The sequence below is a fragment of the Simochromis diagramma genome, unplaced genomic scaffold (assembly GCF_900408965.1).
Source record: "Simochromis diagramma unplaced genomic scaffold, fSimDia1.1 OVJJ01000131.1, whole genome shotgun sequence".
NCBI classification, from domain to species: Eukaryota; Metazoa; Chordata; class Actinopteri; order Cichliformes; family Cichlidae; genus Simochromis; species Simochromis diagramma.
In genome coordinates this window covers 4,798,260-4,822,637 of record NW_024387200.1, presented here as the reverse complement: position 1 = coordinate 4,822,637, position 24,378 = coordinate 4,798,260, and the positions used below count along the sequence as shown (strand labels likewise).

The 24,378-nt window shown below is 39.2% G+C and overlaps 2 protein-coding genes across 6 annotated transcripts in view; one reads left to right on the top strand and one right to left on the bottom strand.

Moving 5' to 3' along the window:
- The first annotated feature begins 8,198 nt into the window (after positions 1-8,198).
- Positions 8,199-22,788, top strand: si:dkey-164f24.2 (skin secretory protein xP2). 3 transcript variants are annotated; one of them, XM_040050654.1, is made up of 13 exons: positions 8,199-8,331; positions 8,426-8,481; positions 10,794-11,237; positions 16,435-16,482; positions 17,465-17,509; positions 17,689-18,078; positions 18,324-18,356; positions 18,509-18,559; positions 18,682-18,786; positions 19,645-19,743; positions 19,855-19,968; positions 20,123-20,222; positions 20,322-22,788. In XM_040050654.1, the coding sequence occupies exons 2-12, from the start codon at positions 8,437-8,439 to the stop codon at positions 20,183-20,185; spliced, it is 1,437 nt and encodes a 478-aa protein (XP_039906588.1). In that variant the 5' UTR covers positions 8,199-8,331; positions 8,426-8,436; the 3' UTR covers positions 20,186-20,222; positions 20,322-22,788. The 3 variants fall into 3 exon arrangements, with proteins under 3 accessions (XP_039906588.1, XP_039906587.1, XP_039906589.1); XM_040050653.1 differs by having other exon boundaries at positions 8,199-8,481; XM_040050655.1 differs by having other exon boundaries at positions 8,200-8,481; positions 17,704-18,078.
- The window catches only part of gak (cyclin G associated kinase), a 26,319-nt gene continuing 24,019 nt past the window's right edge, over positions 22,079-24,378 (bottom strand). For all 3 annotated transcript variants that reach the window (XM_040050650.1, XM_040050652.1, XM_040050651.1), the window contains one exon: positions 22,079-24,329. In XM_040050650.1, coding sequence (XP_039906584.1) covers positions 24,228-24,329 — 102 coding nt within the window. In that variant the 3' untranslated portion in view covers positions 22,079-24,227. The remainder of the gene's footprint in view (positions 24,330-24,378) is intronic.

The following is a 24,378-nucleotide window of genomic DNA, read 5'->3' as shown; positions in this document are numbered from 1 at the left end:
GACTCACGGTGCGGGATCAAGGGTGTTTAGTGTAGTGAGTGGATGAACAGAACAGTAACGAACGCTGACTGGCTGGATGACTGAATGGCTGGCTGAACTGAAAACACACATGGGAACGACGGCAGTGACAACATCAATGACAAGACAATGAGCGAGTGGAAACTGAGGACTTAGATACACAGACTGATGAGAGACCGGTGAGTACACAGCTGAACTTAATCAAACTAACGACACACAGGAAAGGAACTGGCACAGCAAGACAGGAATTGTGAACGAGTGAGAAATAAACTGAACATGAACGAACTGAAAACAGTTCGTTCATGTTCAGCGACCCAAGAACCCTGACAGCGGCAGCTGTCTGCATGACCAGATGGGGGTAAGAGGAAGAAGACGGGGCAAAAGACACACCTTGTAAACCCACTGCATTTCTATTCATGAAGTCATCTCTTGAGAGTCTCACTCGCCTCCTTGAGAACGTTTCTTGATTTTGCTAGATGTTGTGAATGGTTTTTTTTCTAACCAAAGAAAGAATTATTCTTTATCCCACTCCTACAGTTTTTGTTAGCTCTCTGACAGGTTTATTTATTTATTTTCAGCCTAATGATGGCTTCCTGTCACTTGCACTGACATGTCTTTGGATCTCAGTTGCAGTCAAAAACTACCACATGCACGTTTAACACATTTCCAGGTTCTTTCATCTGCTTCTGAAAATGGGGTCCTATGTGTAAAAATGGTTGCAATTCCTAAACAGTTATTTTTGATGAGCCCCCTTGAATTACAGTTGAAAGTCTTCACATCTTGATTGTTTGATCTAAAATCCATTTGTGTGGTGCACAGAGACAATGTGCCATTGCGACCGTGGCTCAGGGGGTTGGGAAGCGCATCTGTAACCGGAAGGTCGCCGGTTCGATCCCCGGGCTCTCTGTCCTGGTCGTTGTGTCCTTGGGCAAGACACTTTACCCTATTGGTGTTGGCCAGAGGGGCCGATGGCGCGATAAGGCAGCCTCGCTTCTGTCAGTCTACCCCAGGGCAGCTGTGGCTACAACCGTAGCTTGCCTCCACCAGTGTGTGAATGTGAGAGTGAATGAATAGTGGCATTGTAAAGCGCTTTGGGTGCCTTGAAAAGCGCTATATAAATCCAATCCATTATTATTATATACTTATGTATCTAACTTTGCCTGACAATTGTAGTTTTGTTCACTTTTGTCAATGAATCCTTTAATACGTTACACTTATGCTTATTTTATATATAAAACTACATATCAACCACAGTCATGGTGTCTTTATGTCAGCTTTTAAAACTTCACAGCAACAACCCACTAACCTGCTGCACGAACTATTCTCTGTCAGCTTCCTGATAGCAAAATGACTAATCACAGGAGAAGCCAAAGTCCTTCTTTTATGACAGTATAATATCACATAGGGAGTGTCTCGTCAAACGATCCAATCTAACAGTGACCAAACTTAACACCAGGGGGCACTCCAAGCGTGTAGACACTCATGCTTTTTTGTTGTCATCTTGTAGTTTCCAGGTCTTTCTTTACTTTGCTAAACGTACATTTATCTGTTTTGTTATAATTATATAATTTTGTTAAAAACATGGTCACAGATCTGTTAAAGGTTTATATTACTCTACTCTGGTTATTTTTACTTCCTGCACAACCACATTACATTTTGTGAATAAGTATCATACTAGAAGTATTAAATAAGCCTCTTACTATTAAAGACTTTGAAGGAAGCAGTCTCGGATTAACACCTGGAATGTGTATTGTCAAGCTCTTACAAGGTCCCCAAAAGGCAAAACTGCTGTTGACCCTTGTGTGGACACATCTACTTGAGTCCTGCATGGGTGAGAGTGGATTTGCCCTGCTCACACAGCCCCACAGTTCACCCATGGTTAGGTCTGCTAAGGCGTGTTTGCTGGGATAATGCTAGACTATATGGACTGTTAAAACAAAACCCTGTACGTTCACTTACTGACACATCTCTTTAAAGGAGTGATAAAAATGATTGCACAAGGAGAAATAAACTAAAGGAGGAGATTTTGACATTTCTTTCAGCCTTGATAGGAGTCAGAACAATAACCTCCACAAATGGAAAAAGTTCTGCTTCTCTTCCTGCTGTTACACCGTGTACGTAATCCCACCTTTTCTCTTTTTCTCTGTCTCTGTTATTGCCTTTATTACTTTATACTTACAATGCCATGTTTTACTATTTTCTTCATTCAAAAAGCAATAATGTATAGATCCAATCATTGTTTAAATACATAAGAGCAAAGTTGTTTGGGATTTTTTTCCGTGTTGCAATATATTTACACGATTAGCTGTCTGTCTTATTTGTGAAATATATATTAAAAGGATAAATGACTTGTCTGCTGAATACTAACTCTGCCTAAGGGGGTAAACAAAACAAAGAAACTTGAATCCAAGCACTCTCTATGCTCCTCTGATAGAAAAATTATTAAAGTTATGCAACACTCTCTGAAATTAAAGTTACAACACTCTTTTCAGTAAACTGAAGTAAGCTCTAATCTGTCCTTTTCTCAGGCCTTGCTGTGGCTCTTCTGCTAACTGTTCTCCAAAGCACACCTAGAATCATGGGCGGATCTACTGCAGTGGCATAGGGTGGCATTTGCCACCTTAAAATATTCTCTTGCCACCCCTAGTGCCACCCTAGTTTTATATCTTGTACCACCTTCTACCTGCTGAATTTGACATATTTTTAGCCATATATAGTGCATATTACAGAATGTAACACCTGTATGCGTGTAAAGAAATGGCTTTGATTATGCCACCCCTGGTTAGAATCAGGTACTAGTACATCATGTAGCTAACTGTTTCTCTGTAAGAGTGTCACACACTTATCTGTTCCCAGTATAACGCTGGAAGAAGTGTATAAATGAAACTTGCGGGAATTCACCCCCGCGGTAGACTGAAGCTTCACAAGGCTGACTTCCTATGGGGTTTGATAATATAATGTGCCCTTCAGCTTTCATTTAATTTATTTGAAAGACAATGAGAAATGCAGTATTTTTTCTTCCCTTGTTTAGTAAACAATTTTGAAATACAATTTAAGGAACTCAGCTGCTGGTTTAAGTAATTCTTAGCCTCCCTACATGCTACATGCCTACCTTGAGGTGACTTCTACTGTGATTTGGTGCTATATAAATAAAACTGAACTGAAAGAATTCGATTAAATTGACATGTGGGCAGTTCTGGAGGTTGGTCCTTCAGCCAAACTGCAAAGAAATCCGCTAAAACTGTTTCATTCCACTTGTGTTACGTCTTCACCCTGTTTGTTCTGAAAGAGAAATGTGGGATGGATTTTGAGAAAGAAACTCCCTTGAGGCTGCACAGACAGAGAGGAGCATGCAGATAATATAAAAAGGAATGCATGGGGATAGATATGTGAATGTGACAGTGACGGAACAGAAGTTTAGAGCAAGAGAACCGCTAAGAAATGAAAGAAAATATTCTGTGATGACTTACAGTCGTGTACAGTATCCCTCTCCCCCTGCTTCATTCTCTTTGTCTGCTGCTTCTCAAACATGCACTGGAGAGTCCCTGGCATTGCTCTGTCAGGTCTTTCCTTGTGCTGCTATCTTTGTCTGGCCTCTGTCATCAGGGGACTGTAACTCTTAATGAACACTCCCTGCACTATCTGTGAACTCGTTTGCTAATCACAGTAACTGACATTCGCACTGACACATGCCACCTCCGATCCAGGATACTGAGTTGCAGGAGATCATTGTCCTTTTCAAGCTTCTTTCTTTTTTCTTCTTTTTAAATTCAGCTGCCAAACTTCTGGTTGTGTTTGTATTCTTCTTCATGTGAGATTAACCCGTGTTTGTAAGGTGGACTTAGCAAATTTACCAACAAACTCTGAGTTTGTATTGCTATGCTACATCACTGAACAAATAGATGACAAAAATGACTTCACTGTCCAACTAAGTTAGCAAAAAAATCCAAAAGAATAAAACAAGCTTCACAAAGGGAAAACCAGCTCATATGGAATTCCTCCAGCAGTCTTGTGAATGTATGATTAATTCATGATTAACAAGATGATAAAACTGCCCTTGTTCACAGCAACAATACTAAAATACCAGATTCAGGCAAACACTCATTACTGGATCTGCTTCAGAACTCCAGAGTGCTACTTGTTGTACCAATCGCTGATATGTAACCAAACCTAACCTGCATTTGAAGTCACACCTTAAACAAAATTAACAATCAGTTCAGTTCAGTTTAGTTTAGTTCAATTTTATTTATATAGCAACAAATTACAACAACAGTTGTCTCAAGGCGCTTTATAGTGTAAGGTAAAGACCCTAAAATAATAGACGTGAAATCCATGACAGTTACAAAAATAATATTTATACGTATGAGAACCCAACACAGAATTTTTTATATACAACATGTCTGTCATGAACTTTTGCTGACAATTGAAAGGGAAACGTTATGAGTTATGTTATTGACGTGCTACTTATTTACTATCTTCATTGTTAAAATGAATCTTCTCTGTTCTACATCAAATACAACATTAATGAATCATAATTACGAACAAATTATGGCAATCCTTGTTGGATCCCATTTAAATTGAAATGAATTTGTATGTTATATGAATGCTTCAATTAAGTATCTGTACATAACTCTGCATTATTGTATCTAACTGGTAACCAAAAATATCTCTTGGGGCGTGGGTGAAACTCCCAAACCTAAAAATAGCATTGGGCTGTCTTTCTCTGATGTGTCTGCATGTGAGTATGCGTTAGTTTCATTAATAGTACAGGACTGGTAACCATGGAGCCAAGCTTCGGAGGGGTGTTGTTGATGCACAACATTCAAGCATGTGCTGACATGATAACCCAGTTTATCCCAGGTAAACACTGTGAATCTATTTAAAGATGGTGATTCACTTCTGACCAGCTGATAGCTAAAGTGTGTCAGCCCTTGCTGTGGGGCTCCATCTGCCTTAACGGAGAGTTACCATCCCATTTTCCTGCAGTCATAGTATGCCTATGGATGACACTGCAAGGTTTTGGAACTCCAATCAGCTCATTTAAATTAAGTGGCATCTTCTAAGGCTGAAGACTTCAGCCATTGGAGAAGTACCGAAAAACTGCAGACCACTTTAATAAAACTATAGACAAAGAACAGCCTGTCCAAAAAGTCTGTCCTATGGCTTTAATGAGTATTTTATGTGTATGTTACTTTATAACATACACAGTTAATTTAAATAACAATTTAAATAAATTAAATAAAGGTTAAATAATAAAATTTAAATTGTATTACATAGTGGATTAAAGTCGGTGGCAAGGAGGGAGTTCACACAAGAAATTCACTTAAATATAAAATAACTTGTTAAAGAAAACCTAACCAAGACACAAAGCTGATGTAAGGTGGAGTGAAAGAGAGAGACTAAGCAGGTTATCTGGGCCAGCTTGTATAGTCTGTAAGACACAGGTGACACAAATTAGCTGATCCTCTCATGCCAGCCAATCAACAGCAGACCATGGCTTTAATGAGTGTGGGAGGGTCGTAACAGTAAGCCTGTCATCCAAATATGGCAATGAAATGCAGAGTCTTCAAAATGTCACCATGTCTTTGTTAATCTGTTAGAGCCTGGAAAGGTGGAGGTGTGCTAAATAGAAAAAAGGAACGAAGCAAGACAGAATGCATGCGTGCAAATGAGATGAAGGCAGGTGGAAAGGTGATGATGCAAGTATTAGAGAAAGTGAAGCTGGACGTTCAAATACCTGTGATCAACCATGCAAATACCATGCAGGTAGATCAGAACAATAGCTCAGGTCGAGAGGTTTGGAAACAAAGTTATAAAGACAAAGCTGACGTTATTTGGACATGAGAGAGGATATATTGGACAAGGGATGCTGAATTTGGAGCAGGTGGAAGAGACCACAGAGGAGGTTCATGGATGCAGTGATGGAGGAGATGTAGAAGACTGGTGTGACAGAAGTGGATGCCAGGGATAGGGTGAGCTGGAGGTAGAAGATCCACTATATCTTCATGACCTCTCTCCCTTGAGAAACATTTGGTTGTCTAAGGGGTGAGAGAGGAAATGTCTGTATGTTGTCTGGAAATACTCGGCCTACTTCATCACTTTCTTGTTGAGACTGAACAACAATTGACCAGTGATAATGGGACCGTAACCCAAAATCTACTGAGATTTGACTGCATGTCTGCCTTACAAATTAGCTAAGAAACCTAAAATAAAACACACAAGAAAAGCACAGTATATTTATTATTCCCTTGGGCTTTTTTAAAAAAAAAAAAATAATTTAGTCAATGTAATAAACTTTCACCTACACTTTTTTTTTTTTTTTTTTGCCTGTCCCGTTTGGCTCTTTTGCCATCAGAATTGTTGTCTAAAGGCAAAGAAAGATGCCCAACGGATTTACTTTACCAAATTGACCATCCCAGCCTTGCCGTAATGGTCCATTTGATTCACCTTTTATTGTTTATTTTATTTTCACTTGCTGAATATGGGACAGACTTGACTGGAGGAAAGAGGGGGAGAAAGAAAGAGGGAAAGAGAAACAGCTGAGAAGAGGGACGGGGGAGAAGGGCAAAAAACAAAAACCAACAGAATGGGCAGCAAAAAAAAAAAATGCATATATCGATCACCTGGATCACCTGCTGAGAAAGAAAAAAGAAAACAAGCAGAAGAGAACAAAGAATAAACAACATCACAATGATATATGGGAATATGACAGTAAATACTAAATATTAAACATTATTGTGCAGCACATAAGATCAACAGAACACAGTGTGCTTTGAGGTAGGAGCCAAAAAGGGTGTAGTTTGTGGGTGTGATCACCCGTGTGTACACCTGTGAGCATGGACGCGCTTGTTTTTTTAAAAGGTTTCTTCATGTAATGATCTGCCAGAGGGTGTGGGGGGGCCACTGCCCCGTCCTCCAGGGCATGAAGCAGGTATGGAGGAGATCAAAACTCCAGACATCCAGAGGCCCCCAGAACACAAGAGACCAAGGAAGACTAACTAACTCTCTCCCTTGAGAAACATTTGGTTGTCTAAGGGGTGAGAGAGGAAATGTCTGTATGTTGTCTGGAAATACTCGGCCTACTTCATCACTTTCTTGTTGAGACTGAACAACAATTGACCAGTGATAATGGGACCGTAACCCAAAATCTACTGAGATTTGACTGCATGTCTGCCTTACAAATTAGCTAAGAAACCTAAAATAAAACACACAAGAAAAGCACAGTATATTTATTATTCCCTTGGGCTTTTTAAAAATATATATATATAATTTAGTCAATGTAATAAACTTTCACCTACACTTAATAATCTCAGATTATTGTAAGATTTGCTGTTTGGTTGGTGGTTCCTGTTCAAAGGTTGAGAAAATCCACCTTACTGACTGAGGTTTTCCAGAGCTACAGCAACTTGAATGGAAATATTAGCATAGGCATGTTTCTGGTAATAAAAGAATTTTTTGCCTGTTGCCCTTTTCTGCACACTCTTGAGGAGTAACTCAAGCAGCAAGGCTTCAGCAAAAACTGCCACAGTGTATGCTGTCAAATTGCTTTATCAGTTTATTAGCATCGGCCAAACACTAAAATCGTTCTCAGATAAGAAAACTGAACGCAAACATCTATATCAGTGTAAAACATACGGGAAGTATAAAATATGTTTATGGAACTTATGCATTTAATTAAATTGGACAATAACTGGCACAACGCTACACAAGGAACTGGAAACAATGGGTTCTCACAACTGATGCAGGGACCAGGGGGGTGGTGGGCATAGACACATGTACAAGCTTTGTTTCTCTTTATTCTCTGCATGAAAAACGAGCACAATGAACACTATTATTTGGCTTCATGATTTTAATGTATTCAAAAAAGACTGACAGAGGCTGTTTTCACTGTTTTCTGCACAAGCCTGACTGTATTTTCCTCCTGTGGTTGTTCTCTCAACAAATATGGCTTTTAGGTTATAATGATTGTTGATGTTTTTTGTTCTTTTTATGTTTATGTTCTGTTCCAGAAGCGACACATTAAAAGTCTCACAGGACAGAAAACTATAGATCAAGTGCGTCGGTGTTCCCATTTGCGTCAAAGTATTTCTAACAAATCGAGAGGAGGGGGTGTGGCACCGCACAACCTCGCACCTCTCTCTCTCTGCTTTGATGGAGTGGTTACATAACAGAACTCGACATCCAGCTAGGCAGACCAACTCCAATACAAACAACTGACTGAGCTCTCGTGCGCGCGCTCTCTCTCTTTCCTCTCTCTTTCTTTCTCCACGCCCCTATCTTTCATCCAAGTTCTCCTATAGGTTCGGTACAGAGGTAACAGAAAGACAGTCGGCTTTATAAACATCCACTTTGTTCACTCTGCCTCTCTGCTTGTTCCATTTCTTTGGTTTATCCTCGTTCTCCTCAGCACGCACCAAGATGCCCAGCAAGAGAAAGAAGAACAAGCGTCGTATGAGAAGGGTGGTAAGTGGTGGCATGCGCACTTTTCCGTCAGGCGTTTATTCTTAAATTAAGTATAGAGTATTATGGGATTTCTTTGTTCAATTCACTGTAAAATAATGGTCTGCAAAAACATGGATTTAAATGTAAAATACGCCTTTTTGCCTCTGTGAAAAAATGAATGAAGCGAGTGCTTAAATTGTAAAACAAATTTCGTTTACATTTTCTTTCCTTTTTTGCGCATTATTTTATTTTTGTTATACTTAAGTCAGTTTGGTGATTGTTTGGCAGATTTCCACTTTGTCGTTGCTTCTCTCAGACGCTCCGTAACCCGTGCGTAAAATCTGGCAACGACAAAAGACCGTACCAAAAAGGTACCAAAACTGGACCTAAATAAATAACGTATAAATTTCACACATATTTTTAATTTTGACGAGCATGCTTCTGGTTTCTATATTAAAAGAAAGAGACAGAGAAATTGTTGATTTTGTGCTCAGCTCCTGTGCGCAATGGATGTTCTCGGTGCGCTCTGTTAAGGTTACGGATAGAGATTAAACGTTTATGCACATCTTGAATTTCTTATCATAAAATGCGATAAGTTCCATTTTCTAGTATTTTTTAAATATACTACGAAATGACCACTTGCCTGTTTTTCATGTTCTGGACCAAAAATACAGTAAGCCACACAATGCAGTGCAGTACACAGTGTACTTCAATACAGTGCTGCTCTTTGTAATTCAGTATGATGAATTCGCTTTGCCAGTTGTACGCTAATTCAGCCGAATGACTGGAGACATGTAACTTTTCAACATTCAGTGCCCAGAGGAAAAGGGGTGTGACAGAAAAGGTGTGTGTGTGTGTGTGTGTGTGTTGGAGGGGTGGGTGTGGGGGGAGATCAATGAGAAAATCACACACATATCTCCATAACGCCATACTCCATAACCCAATACTGTTCTTTAACATATGTTTAATCATTAACAATGTATATTAATAAAAAAACAACAACAACTAAAAAATAAAAGCATGCACTGATACACTGTTGAAGCCCAGTCATCCAGCTCTGGTAAGCCTTTTCAGTGCAGACTTCTTCTGGCATCCTTCCTCATTGCCTCTGCCCCTAACCCCCACCAAACTTAAGCTTCTGGCTGGCTGACCAGTGCATGACTCTGAACACCACACATCTGTATTTGGTAATGTGTTGACTGAAGGAATGTCTTGCCCCACTTTAGCCAGAGTGGACTCTGTCTCTCTCATTCTTCCACAGTCTGGCAGTGACAGATGAAAATGACCCTTAAAGTCATTCACAATTCAATTTTATCAGTGCTTTACCTCAGAGGTATCAGAGCACAGGAAGGTAACGTGTTTTTGGAACTTTCAGACATATAGCTGAATGATACTCAGGTCACATATGCCTTTGTATGTGTGCATATGTGTGTCAGTTTCACAAAGACTGAGAAATATGGTTAAAACTTTTTATCATTGGAAACAATGTATTACTTTGTCATAGGGATGTTTACAGGTGATTTATGGGCAAAAATCAGAAGTTGTTTTGATTGTGTCTAGCTAGATACTCAGAGATATATGCGCTTTCATACACATGAGCTTTTGGCTTACGGCATGGGTGCAGCACTGCGAATACCTTACTGGCCTTCAGCCTAACAAAAGCATTTTCAGGGAGTGATTGTAACCTGATTATAACCTGATTATGATGTGATTAGCCCCACTGTCTGGCCCGCGGGGCACCCATCAGTGCTGCTGACTCGCACGGTTTCCGTTCCCGCTTCACCAAACCTGTCAGGACCGGTCTGATTCAACTAATTAGCTCCCATTATCTAACTAGCTTTGCTGTGTCTACTCCCAGTTTCCCCCTCCCTCTAGTGGTCTGTACTACTAAAACCTCCATCAAAGCCTGAGGGGGTTTTGTCCAAAGCTGAAAAATATGTTGGACGTGGCTGGTATGGCATGCCTGGTATTCCTGGGTGCTAAACTGACAATAACATCACGATAAAGCCTCAAGAACATCTATACCTCATACACTGTCATTTGCCTTTCTTTGTATTTCACTTTTATCTTTTATTATCTTGTTTTACATACTGAACATGTCTTTGAAGCCATTATAAATGAAGTGTCACTTTTGTTTTGCTTGGAAAGGCAAATGTTCGCAAACTTTGTATTTTCCAAATATCACTTTTTTGAGAGAAAATATCAGTTCATGTTATCATGAGCCAACTACATGTCAGGGTTAAGATAACTGTATGCCCAAAAACTTAAATAATGCCTCTCATACTACTATCAGAATGGTAATCAGATGTTATTGTGTCTTTCCTGCCCTGCAGCAAGCCCAGAGAAGAGCACTTGAAGAACAACATGCTGCCAATCCGCCGGTGAAAGCCAGCCGGGGGATTGCAGTGAGTGCACCCCCTGCAGGAACCACAAAAAAAGCGGCTAAAGCTCCACCTCAAGCTCCAGCTCCAGCTCCAGCTCCTGCTCCAGAAAAGATCTCACGGTCCATTCCTGCTGCTGTTCCTACTGTAGAAACTCCCAAACTAGAACCAAAAGCAGAACCTGTTGCAAAGCCCATTCCAGATGAAGTACAGGCACCAGAGTCTGAGGTTGTGTTGTTGGAGCAGACTCCAGCGACAGCTGAGATTGAAATCCCAACACCTGTCACTGTAGAAGCACGAGCTGTTGAGACTCCATCAGTGAAGCCCTCTACAGTTGAAGCTAATGTAGTGCAAGAGCCTGAACCCAAGATTCCTGAAACAGAACCAATAACTGAGGTAAGAAACAGATATCGCAGCCATAAGTCTCCCATGTGCCTCTCTATGCAGAAATCTAAACTTAAATCATGTCTCCAAATATTTCCAACATTTCGCATGCCAGAGTCAACAGTTCTAATGTTTCACCCGGCATGGGGATCACTGCCTCAGCTACCTCAGCTATCCCACCTTAGGGAAAGATTGATCGTTTGTCTTTTCTGGTTTTAACATCAGACATTATACATTAAGCTTCAGTCACAAAGCCCTCGAGACCCTCTGGCAACTTTGGGTGAAATTTGTGTTTAACGACCTGGAAAGTGATTTCTGGAGGTTGCTAATCCTAAAACTTTTACTATAAAGGTGAATGGGTTGTGTTGTACTTTTTAGTTTCACTACTGCTTGGTGAGTAGTTTACAAACAAGTGATCGTTTTCCATGCACACTGCTAGTAGCTTTGACAATCTGCTAGGGACTAAAACAATCTTGGTCGAGCACCATATACCTCTTTGCCATTGCCAGCAACCATTTGCCAACTGGTTGCAGAACACACAGATTTCCCTACAGGCCAGCAGTTGTCTGGGAGCTGCTGACCAATCTCTAGGCCTGAGTGAATGGGGCTTTAGCAATCAGCAACTGTCAACATCTTCTACAAGCCTGGTAAGTTGCAGTAAGAATCAAATTTACCAGTGTGCACGTTTCATCAGAAATATAGTTCTATGGACATATGAGTGAATGAGGTCCACTCATAGGTGAATGAATGCTTCCTTTAAATGAATGTCACTGGGATCAAAATTACATATTGTTTGTATGAGATCATATGGAAACAGGCTGTTTTTGTAGATGGTTTCTCTCTATTTCTCTGATGTTGCCAGGTCAAATAGTATTTGCTGTGTTTGGGGCCTTATGGGAAAAGGGAGCTGGAATTGTTGGAGGTAGTGAAGCGAAGGGAACAACATGTTCTATTTAGCAAAAAGGTGGAAAGTAGGAGAGAGACTGAAACACTGGGAACAACTTTTTAAATGGCCATTATCACCTACACTAAAACAAAATAGTGACTCTGAGCATGCATGTTTTTTGTTGTTGTTGTTTTTTGAACAGGCTTATTTGTTATCACAGATAGTGAGTTTGTTATCAGTTACTTGTTTTTGGTTACTATCGTGTTGTGAGAAAATCTTTAAAACGTTACATCGTGTGCATTCGTTTTATCTTTGCCATCACATAATGTGGTTTGGAGTCAGAGAAGATTGTGGATACAATTAAAAAGTTTACAGTATATCATGTGTTCTTTGTAAAGAAATGGATGGCTGTTGTCAGTTAATTTTAAATAGTTGCAATTTTTTCTGCAGTTTTCCTCTATACAGTAATGTTTTCTCAACATTGTTTCTAGCTCATCTATAATTTACTATTTGCAGTTTTAAATTGTAAGTTGAGCTTTGTGCCTTGTAGCCATCTTGCACATATTTTGTGAACAGGATGTTCTGTTTTAGTCAGTAAATTGCACATGCATGCAAATCTGTGCGGCTTCTCTTCCAGCAACTGAGCAAAACCTTTTCCCCAGTATTAACTGGGCTAGATTTCAGCCCTACTCTACCCTAGTTAGATAAGCAGTTTAAAAAAAATGTCTGGATAGACAACAGCCAATGGTGTACATGTATATGCTCACATGTGTGCCTAGCCTAAAATAAGAGGACAGAGGCAGTGCTACAGTATTTATAGCATGGCCTTTTGTTAAGACTTCACTCAGTGTTACACTGTTTCCCAGTTTTCCAGTGGGTCCATCTTATTCACTTCACTTGTGCCATTCAGTTAGGAGTTCTATTTGTAAACCCTCTATGGGTTATGCCCACTGAACCTTACAGGCAGCATACAGACATCTCTATAGAATGACTGCCTGCCATTGTGTAGTTATACTGTAGTGCTGTGGTCATTTCCACTGTCTCAGGACTTTGCTTCCATTCACCATGCCAGATTCAGGTCAGATAACAAAAACTGGACATTTATGCAAAATTTTAAATGTATCATCATTGACTGTCATTCTAATAATGTAATATTTAATGTCTATATTATGAACTTTTTAAAATTTTGAGACAATTTGCAAGTTATTCTGTTGAGATTTATCAACGTTTGTTCGCAGACAACTTTTTCACTTGCACTGTTAAAACTGTGACTTTTATCTGTAACATCACACGTCCACAGATGGTGACAGTTGGTCAGCTGACTGACCAAGAGGTTTAATGGGGCTTTAACTCAGGTGCCCCTTGGGCCCAAGAGGCGCCCCACCACCTCTGGATGTGGCAGCAGAAAGTATAAACTCACAGCGGATTCTACAGACTGACTGAGTGCATTTACATTTTTGTGGCCTGAAGCAACAGTCAGTGCAACTCACCCTCTGTGTAGGCTGAACATTTTGTACCTGGTTCCTCTCCTATGTTCTTCCACTCCTCTCCTGTCCAATCTGCTACCCCTCTTTTCCTCATAAATCTGCTCTGCCTCTACACTTTCTAGCCTCTCACCACTTTCTTTATGACTATTTCTCATTCTCTTCTGCCTTTTTTATTCTCCTTCTCATTTTCTTTCCTTTCCTTTCTGCATGCTGCTTCTCCTCACTTCTGTTAGTATTCTGTGTCAGCTTGATCCCTTATGAACTCGTGTGATTTGAACCTTTACATGATCCATGTCTAATTGATTCTTTGCTGGGTGGGCTGAGAGCTGGAGAATACTGAATATTTAATTCAATGCTGGGAGGAAATTTGTCTGTTTGAAGTGTGTCTGTATATGTGTGTAGTTTGACCTTTAAAATGAAGAAAATATCCCCTGTAAATGGACCTATTATGCTCAATTCTAACTTCATGTTTTCATTCCATCACTAGTGATGTTTTGCATAGTTCACAGTTCCAAAAAATAAAAATTATCTGTTATGAATCATTTCTAATTGATTTAGAAAGACTGTTGAATTTGATCTTTGTGCAAATCCATTTAGTACTTCCTGTTTTGTTGCTGGAAGAAATTGTTCGGCATGTATAGACACTGTGCAACCACTGCTTTCTTTCCTCAGAGGCTAGGTTGATAATCTATCAGAGTTAAATAAAAAATTGTTAAAGTTACTGTGTTCAAAATCTCCCAACTAGATGTCAGTAAAATGGAGACTGAACTCATCTGAATTCTTTTTTCTTACCTTTCCCAGTTCAAATGCATAATCCTAGCTATGGTAGCCACTGTAGGACAAACAACTCTGGCAGTAGATCATGTAGTGAGCATAGGCTGTCAGTTCCCTGTTTACCTCTGCTGGTGCCTATGTCTGTTTACTGTGGAGGAGGCAGTAAAAGGAGTCCGATATGACTTGAAGCTCACTCCTCTCTGATGATAATTATTCTGAGGTGAGTTAGCATGAACATGAACTTCTCTGTTCGTTAGCATTGCTGTATTTGCCGCTGTTAGTGGAATTTTGTTTGAAGTGGATCTATGATTGTTGGACTTGTTGTTGGACATTACTTGGATAATATTGGTCTACAACCAGCTGCTGTTGTTGTTTACCTGGCTTATTGACAGTACCTGGCCAAAGACAGTATAGGGTCACACATCTAATCTGCTGACAATAAATAATTATAATATCTGCACACATAAAAATGCACATTTTTGAGCGTTTGAGTGCTGGCCAGTTCAGGAGATGAGGCTTGAGATGAGAAAGAAGTCTGACATTTTATGCAGGTCATCATGTCGCTTCTTTGGTGGAGGGGACCCCTTCTAAAGAGGTAAAAGATAGGTACGATTCTTCATATCTTGAGTCTGAAGATAGAAATATGAATTAAAATTTGCCTTGAAGGTGCACAAACCAATACGAGTTCTTTTTCTCCTCTGTCGTTAGCGTACGATATATGTGGCCAGTCTCTAGCCACATATATAAATTAGAAGGAAACACGATGTCCATTTCGGGCGGGGCAACATGGCGACCTCCAAAAACCAGTGCCAGTTCCCTTGTATTTTCAATAGATACATTCAGAATTCATGAGCATGCATCTGTTTCTTTAAGGACATAATTATACACTTAGCAATGTATAATGTACAAAATTATTTTTTAATGAAATAATTTTTTTTTTAAAAGTTAAAGAAATGACAGTACCTGGAGGATGGAGAAAAACGTGGAGGTAATAAGATATCTTTGAATGTTATCAGGTTGTCGTGTGTCACTCAATGTCCAAATAGATCAGTTTGAGTGATTCTGGACAAAAAAAACACTCATATTGCTGATTAGCAGCCTGCAGTAGACTTTGCCCTATATTGAAGAAGAACTGGCACAAGACAGACTAAATAATTGAGTCAGACTATGAAGATTTAAAATATTTATACGCCGCTCTCTGTGATTGTCACTATAGCTCAACACACTTGGTTGCACAGTTGGTGCGCCACTGGCCATTGGCAGCATGGCTGCAAGATGGAAAAATATGGATGAATTCTATCACTATGTGAGCTGTTTGGTGAATCATTGTCTGGAAAATAACCGCGCCTATGAGTAATATAACAATATTGTGATGTGAATAATAAATGGTGTTCACAGTATGTAGTTTATAATAAAAAGATGGAACCAAACATTTTTAATATTTAAAATTTTAGTAGATTTGTATTGAAAGGATTTGAGGGAGAACACAGATGTCATGGTGTGTATGTGTTTTCTGTTGCAGGATTATACAGAGGGAAGCAAAAAGAGGGAATAACTGTTTTTCATGGCATTGGGTTGTAATACCCCTGTAACTGCCCAGCTACAGCTATGCTCACACAAAGTGTAAGGGGAGTGCGTATATTTGTGTTTGTGTTTGTTTAGAAAGCCAGTCCAAATTCCACTTCTAATTTTGGTAAATATTTCCATTTTTGGGTACAGAAAAGACTCGAGCTGCAGTTTATCCTCAGGCCCATCACAGCTACAGATCTGCCACATGAAACGTTTTATAGAAGATTATTTGGCTCTGGGCACATTTTTAGTACTGCTGCATATGGGTGTGTGCCCCTCCCAAAGCTCGACCTTTAAAAAGTCAATACTGGCTCCAGTGCAACAAGAGGCATATATTTTTAACTGCCTGATATACTTGTTAACGTATCCCAGAGTGCCTTTTTTCAGGTTATGTTCTTTTTTTCCATCTACACTCTGTTTTGTTGGATGAAGCATGTGTATTTTCATGTTTTGCTAACTTGTGAATAAACTCTTTAACCTCTTGTGCTCATAGGTCACACCCTCATCTGAAGCTCCAGTGGTTGCTGCCTCTGAAACTGAGGTAAATCAAATGTGTATTTTTATTCACATACACCCTCTTTTGTCTCCATTTAAACCAAACACTAGTGTGTTGTATCTTTAGGCTAAGCCAGAAGCAGACTAATCATGTAACAGTTGAACAAAAGCTGAACTTGATGATTTACAAGTGAGCTAGACTTTGATTTTTGAGCTGCTTATGTAGATACTATGGAACATTTTTCTTCAGTGGGAGCTAAAAGAATTGGCACATCATGGAAATGGAATTCTTAGGTTAAAGGTCCCCCTGGAGGCATTTTTCACACAAACATGCTCTGTCAACTTTTAATAGACAAATAAAGCACACTGGTTTTGTTAATTAGTTGCAAAAATTTATAGTTTAAAAAGTAAAATGCATAGATTAAATACAAAGTTTACATTTTACAGACACATAGATCTGTGTATGTGCTGGTTTTGCTGACTCCTAAACAGTTGCAGAAATGATGGCATGCATAAAAACAGTCTGACGCACAGTTTCCACTCATATTTTACAAGTTCATAGCAGCAGTCACTGAACAAGAAACAATTCTTTCAACAGAAAGGTGTTGAAAACTCCTGTGACTTAAGCCTCACATCGAATAAATAGCAGTTACGCTTTTTCCCTCAGGACAATTTCCTCTTATGCAAGCACTCAGATCACAATCTGGCTCAAGAACTCCAAAAGTTTTCAGAGAAAAGAATCATATTTTTCTTTACAGTTTCATTGATCTGCAAACAGCTTAACATACGAACGATATAAATGAACTGAGAAATGAGAAAATGGGAATCAAAACAACCCAAGATTACAGTTATTCGGGCTTTTTATATATCATACACACTGCAGTTGTAACTATTCATTTGAACTGCAGCAGTAAACATTATGATAAATGTGATAGATTTAACCTTTAACCGTGTTCTGATTAATTCAGTTGTCAGTCATTCATAATGAAAGTTGGCTGTTAAGTGTCCTTTTCTTGGTTCCTTTCCAGATTCACACAGTTGATTCTGCGATCATAAAAACTGAGACGCAGGAGGTAAAACATGTCTTGACATTAAAATTGCATCATCATAACGACAAAATTGATGGTATATTTTAAGTAAATGTACTTTTGTTCTGTATGAACTGTACTCTTTAAACTGACAAAAAAAAACAAGAGTCACTGTTTCTTCTCTCCGGTGTCGTGTTTTATGCTTTTTAATGTGCTCTGTGTTGATTTTGCACATGGAGACAGAGGATAAATGTGAGAGACCGGAAGAAGCTGAGGCCCTGGCAGAGAAAGGTGCTGTGACTGAGGTCGAAGTGGAGGTGGCTGTCACAGAAGATATTGCCGTACCAGAGCCTGTGACACGAGCCTCTGAAAAAACAGTCGGAGATTCAGTTAGCGGTGGCCAAGTTTCTGCTGAAGCAGAGCCTCCTCTGGGCAAGGTGGTTACAGAGACTGTTGCTGAATCAGTGGTGGAGGTTGTCACAGATGTACCTGAGAGCGAACGAGTGACTGAAGCGGCTGTCAGTCCTACAACCCCAGCTGCTGAAGATGGTAAAGAGGTTTTGGCGGAGGAGAATGCACCCGAAGTCCCTTCTGAGACTGCTATAAAAACAGAGGTGACACCTGATGAAAATACTTTCTTCTTCTCTTTTTGTGTTTTTAGTCTTTACAAGAATACATTGACTTTTTCACATTTTGCAGCCATCTTCTGTTTGTATAGCATGTGTCCTATATATTAATGAAAGGTTTGTCATAAGCAGAACAAACGATCACAAGGGTAAGGTATTTTTTTTTCCAAAATTTAATAGCAAAGACTAAAGATACACTCTGTCCTGTTTGTTTTTTTGTTCGTTTACATCAGCACACTCCTGTTGATTCTGTGGAGGCGGCTGCAGTGAGTATTTTTCCCTCTCTGTCGATAAAAAAGTAAAGTAGAAATTCCCTTATTACTTGTGTTTTAGATTATTTGGCAGCTTTTGCATGGAAAAAAAAAGTACAATCTCCATATATGACATAGCAATGACATCAGCACCTGTGTTTCACAAGGTACCTGACACCAGCCCTGAGGCTGCAGCACAAGAGGCTAAACCCAAAGAGGTAAAAAGATTTTAAATGTAATCCTCAATACAGAAATGTACTGCTCATATGCTAAAAACCATTATTTTAATTATTTTACAAGAACAGTTTTCTCTCTTATCTTGTTCTCCTTTGACATTCAGGATGCTGTGGCCACGCTGATTGATGCCACAGCAGTTGATGAGTTTGTTGTGACAGAATCCGTCTCGGCAGTAGAAGTTGCCACTGAGTCTGCTGCTGTCCAGCAGGTGACAGCTAAGCAAACAGGAATTCACCAGTGTACATATGAACCGTTCAGAAAATCACTGAAGGCTGATCAGGTCAAATAAATTAACTGAAATTAAAGGAGGCTTACAAGTGACTGACACAAGAAGGAAAGGCAAACATTTATAGACTAATCCTGGGTGGAATTTATGGTAAAGAAGGTGGGGATATGTTTCTCCATCATATGAAGCAATCTCATTGCTGGAGTGCAGTTTAAATGTATCTTGTAGTAAATATTTAAATGCTTATAGAGCACTATGTACTGTAGTAGTATTATTATAAAGTGATGCTAAATTAAGTGTAGTTCCAGGTAATGAAATTAGATTTTCAGACTGTGGACATTTAGGGTCCGATTTAAGTCTTTCTTGAAATCGTATCTACACACTTGAGACTACAGAATTAAACAAATAAGGAATAAGAACATAAAAATATATGGTTAAAATGATACATTAAATTATAATACAAGGATTTTTTTTTTTTAAAAACGTTAAAATTATTCTGGGTTTTTTTTTGTTAATTATTATGAGCAGTTGCTCAAAAACCTGCAGTATAATATTCATGATAAAAACAGAGAAACTGCCGTTGTTCCTGTGGTTACATTTGAACACCATGTCACAAGGATGCTTTCTTCCTTTATTTAAAATTGTGCCCAGTTGGAGTGTATTGAACTTGAGTTTTAAATTACTGGGGTAGCTGGTTCCATCCTGATGCATTATTTTCATTGTAAGTAATTTTTCTCTTTTAGTCTGTTCAATGGAATGGGCAGGAGGATTTTACTGTGTTTCATTCAGAAGCTCAATTTGTTTAACCATCTAACATAACCCTTCTTCTGTGGCATTTAGGAAATCTTACCCGTGAATGACACTTTGAGTGCCCAAACATACTCCGTGGATGTGACGACTTCTGAGTTTGAACCTGCTGCTGCACCTGCAGAACACACGGTAATTATACTTTCTTAACATTCACATACTGTAGCTTTGCATGGAACGCTGTCTTCTTAAGCATATACTTTGGGAACTTCCCTTAGTTTTTCTCTCTCTCTTCCTTTACAGGATGCCGCAGAGTCAAAATGTCTGGACAGGCAGTCAGAAGCGTCAAAGTCAGAAATCCGTGATGTGGAATGTCAGATGGAAATCTCTGTGGAGTCTGTGCAGCTCAGTTCAGTGGTAATACTTTTTTTTTTTTAAGGAGCATTGTAAATTTACTGAGTAGAATTAAAGTTAAAAATGAGACATTTCCAGTATGGCTTTTCTAAGGTATTCAGAGATGAGCGATAGCTTAATGTTATTAGTAACATTGTCTTGTCAATACTATCAACAGGAGATGCCAGTGGAGACGGCGCTGAATGCACACATTGTTCCAGAGGTCTCCATCGAGGGCTAGAGCCACAACACAGAGATCAGAAGATCTATTTTTATTTGTAAGTCTCTCAAAGTACATCATTAACCTGGACTCTTATTATTTCTTTTTATTTTATTTTTTACTTTCTGATCTTCAAATGACTCAGTGTCTCTTTCAGAGTCCCCATTTTTTCTTTTGGAGGACTCGAAGCTTGCAGGGAGGCAACCAGCTGACCTTTTCATTTTTTAAGGCTTAAGACCGGACTGCCAGGAAATCGAAGAGACATCCACACTTTGAAGTGCCTTTTCCTGCCCTGGTTTCTGTTATAACATCAAACCAGATGTCAACATGCAAAAAATGTCTGCATTCAAGGGAGCAGAAGAATAAAACATATTGTGGCTCCTTTTATACAGCATTTACCCCCAAAACCACGTACAATGATTTTGTTTTAGCAGTGGAAGCAGAAGTGCCGCAGAGATGATAATTCTCTCAAATCATACTGGACAGGCTCTGATATTTGTCAGCACGTCTCCATCTCTGTAGAACATCTGCTTCCACACATGCATGTAAATACTGTAGCATTTAAGAATGCACCTCCAGTTTTTCCTTAGGCCCATTTTCAAAACGTGTTGTTTTTTGTTACTTGTTTCAAAATCACTGACTTACTGCTTAGTAGTATTTTTCCACCATATGTGATATATACATACAGCTTTTTCTCTGTCTTTGAACTGTCTCTGTCTCAAGTAAGGGCCAGCACTAAGGTTAGTGTGATGCTAAAACTACATCCTGAAGTTTTAGGTTTACTGGCCACTGGCAGATTTTGAGTGGATGAGGTCAGTTTCTGATTCTTTTTTTTTTTTCTTTTCACCTTTTCCTATTTGCAATTCATCGTACTTAGACAACATGACGTGCTACAGTTTCATGTTGAAGTCTGTGTTCTGGAGGGGAAATGTAATTGGGTTGCTGTTTGGCTGCTGATGGGCATACCTAAACTTTGAAATAAAGCTGTACCTGATTGGGATGTCTGCATTTTACTTTATTATCAGAGAATCAGTCAGTGCTGGACTGACAAGAACTTCAATTTTAAAATCTTCCAAAAACGAAACGTCTGTACAGGTTTTTATTTTGTGATTGTTAAAGAACTTTATGCCTGTTTTCTCCAGAAAATTATTAGTAAAACTCTGTTTTGTTTTTGGGTTTTTTTATCTCTTGGGAGTGCAGCTGAAAAAGACAAATAATAGAGGGACTAAAGCTTCAGAAATTGCATTTGGGCCAGAAGATGTGAAAGAATATTTGCAATAAATAGCATGAAGTCTGCAAGCTACTTCAACCTGAGCTGCACATCTTTGAACATGGCAACAGTAACTCAACAGTAACTCAAATAAGAACAGGAAACAGGTTACAGTCACCAAAACTGGATAGCAGAAGATTGGAAAAAACACTTCCTGGTTTGCTGAATCTCAATTTCTGCTGCAACATGTAAAATTTGGCATAAACAATGGATCCATCGTGCCTGGATCCCTTCTTCTATCTTCTGTTGTTGGCTTCTTCCAACAGGATAAAATCCTGGCTTCAGTTAAATATCTTTCACTTGTGTTTCCTGGAGCTCCATCCTGGATGCATGCCCTGGGCAGGATTTGAATCCTTGACCTATTATTCCAAAGACAGTAGTAATGCCACTACACTGAGAAAAGGCAAAACCCCCCAAAACAAACAGGCCTAATTAAAGTTACTTATGAGCTTTTCCTAATTTAGAAGACTATTTGGTTCTGAACGTGAAGGCTCCGCTTACCCCACCAAAAAAGAAAGAAAACAACCAAATATTTGCCTCAGGTCAAAATGATTTTAATTTTTTTGTTTTTGCAATGAAATCTACATTCATATTAGTAGGATGTAATTTGGTACAGCACACTGCCGATGCGATGTGTAGTTTTGTTTTTTTGCCATCAACACTCTTTATACTGTTATGTCATATTGTGGATGAGAGACTCAAGTAAACTTCAAGCATCAAAATAACTTTTACCTCTTTTCATTTTGCTGGCCCCCTTGTTTGAATGGTAACAAAATTTCAAAATGGAAAACAGAAGCAAAAATTTGAAAAGTTGTTTTAAGAGGAAAAAAAAAAAAGGCAAATGAATGGACAACTGATAAGCACATAACAATTGAGAGGATATATATATTTGTAAAAGCACATTCGTATTGATATTTGATACTTTGGAATGACAGTAACAAAGAGGCTCACTGTGATCAAATAACCACTTTCCCATTTCAACTCATCACATTCCACTTATATATATTAGGTCAATTTGTGCCATTAATATGCACGAATACATGTTACCAACCCCTCCTCCCTCCCTCTCCCCCCAAAAACATAGTAATAAATAAGAAAACAGGTGATTTGATTGGTCCATGAGGTAAAATGTGAAATACAAAGAAAGAAAAAAAAAAAAAAAAAGGGAAAACAAGGTAAAATGAGTTGGAAAGAGTCGTGAACCCACAATAATAACAAAGTGCGGGACAGGCTGAGAATTAAATTAAGAAGAAAAATGTGGTTGCAGACAAGAAAGCATTTTATCCAACAAGGTTTCTTTATGTTCCACACACCCACACACAACCATTCACACAACCAGCCATGAAGCTAAAAAAAAAAACAAAACAGCTCTCTTAACCACCTGATGGATAGTACTTTCATATTTACACTGAAGTGATGATTAACTGACAAACAGATTAATACAGACACAGAATGGACCCCCCCCCAAAAAAACAAGAAAACACAGAGCAACTAGGTTAAATCACCATTTTCTCTTTTTCGATCCTTTAGTTACTCCTCTTGCAAAAAACAAAACTAAATGCTGGAGGTGGGCGAAGTTTAAAGAGACAGAGAGGGCTTAATGACAGTTACGATGGAGATCCCTTCTCCATTTCTGCTACAAGAAAAAGAGCACTTCATCCAAAAAAGAAAAAGAAAAAGAAGAAAAGCTGCTGCCCATGTGGACTACCCTGGTTTAAAAAAAAAAAAAAAATCAAACATACTACCTCAAGTTGTTTAGAGGTCTGGTGTAGGAGAGCATGCAGTTAGCTACATGGTGTAGCTTGAGTGGGAGGGATTAAAAGAGCACTTCAAAAACAACAGACTGCCCACTTGAGTTTATAGCATGATTTAACATCAATCTCAGGAGTGTGTGCAGCAAAATAAATTAGAATGGTACAAGCAGCACTAGTAGTGTTCAGCAGGCAATTGTCTGGAGAACAAACCCCAAAGAAGCCTTCACCCCTGAAGGTGCAGCAGTACAGGTAATACAGGTCATTTTCAATAGATCTTATGTTTAAAAATCCTGGGGAGATTTAAATCCTACTTCTGCATTACTGCAGGATCTTTATAAAAAAAAATCCAATCCCTGCTACAGCAAGTATGATTCAGCAGCAGCATTGGCTCTTTTGAGGCAACTAAACATAAAAACTTATTTTTCAGGACAACATTCTGCAAACGTTCATGTTGGCTGACATGCTAGCTATTTTACAGCCACACTCAGTTTAGGTTTGCCACTCAGCTAAGGACCGGTTGTTTGCACAAGTGTCGAGCACAAATGAATTAACTATTCAGCTACAGCTAATGTATTAGTGTTGGGGTGTTTTATCTGAATATCACTATCATGATAGTCGTCTTGATAATTTTAGTCCTTGTATTATCTGATTTTGTTCCCACTTTGTCTTCTCAGTGATTGTTGTTTAATCCTTCCTCCTGATGTTTGCAGCACCACTCAGGCAGTCATGCAGGTAGGCAGTGAGTTTAAGACCGATCACAATGTTTATTTAACTGGCTGTTTATAGACCAGCAAGGAAACTTTCATTACAGCCAGACATGAGGCAAAAGGTCTTTTTTTTTTTTTGATCGAAGAAACAGAAGAAAGTAAAGGAGGGGGGAGGGAATGGAAGAGAGGACACCTCTCAGAGGCTTTTTGCCCCTAAGGCCCAATGTGGGCTCAGTCCTGTCCAATCTGGCCCAGTCTCCTGTTTTGTTAGGCCAAATCCAGTCCGGCCTGGTCCGGTCTGGTCTGGTCTAGCTGGAATCCAGGCCAGGATTTTAGAAGAGTGCTTTGGATCCCTGGTTCTCAAACTCTGACCAGGCGTCGTTCAGTTCCATAAAGATCATCTTCGCATACTGTTCGTAAGGCTGGCCCGTTGCCTGAAGAGAATTCAAAGGTTTGGAGTTTAATACTGAATTAAAAACAGAA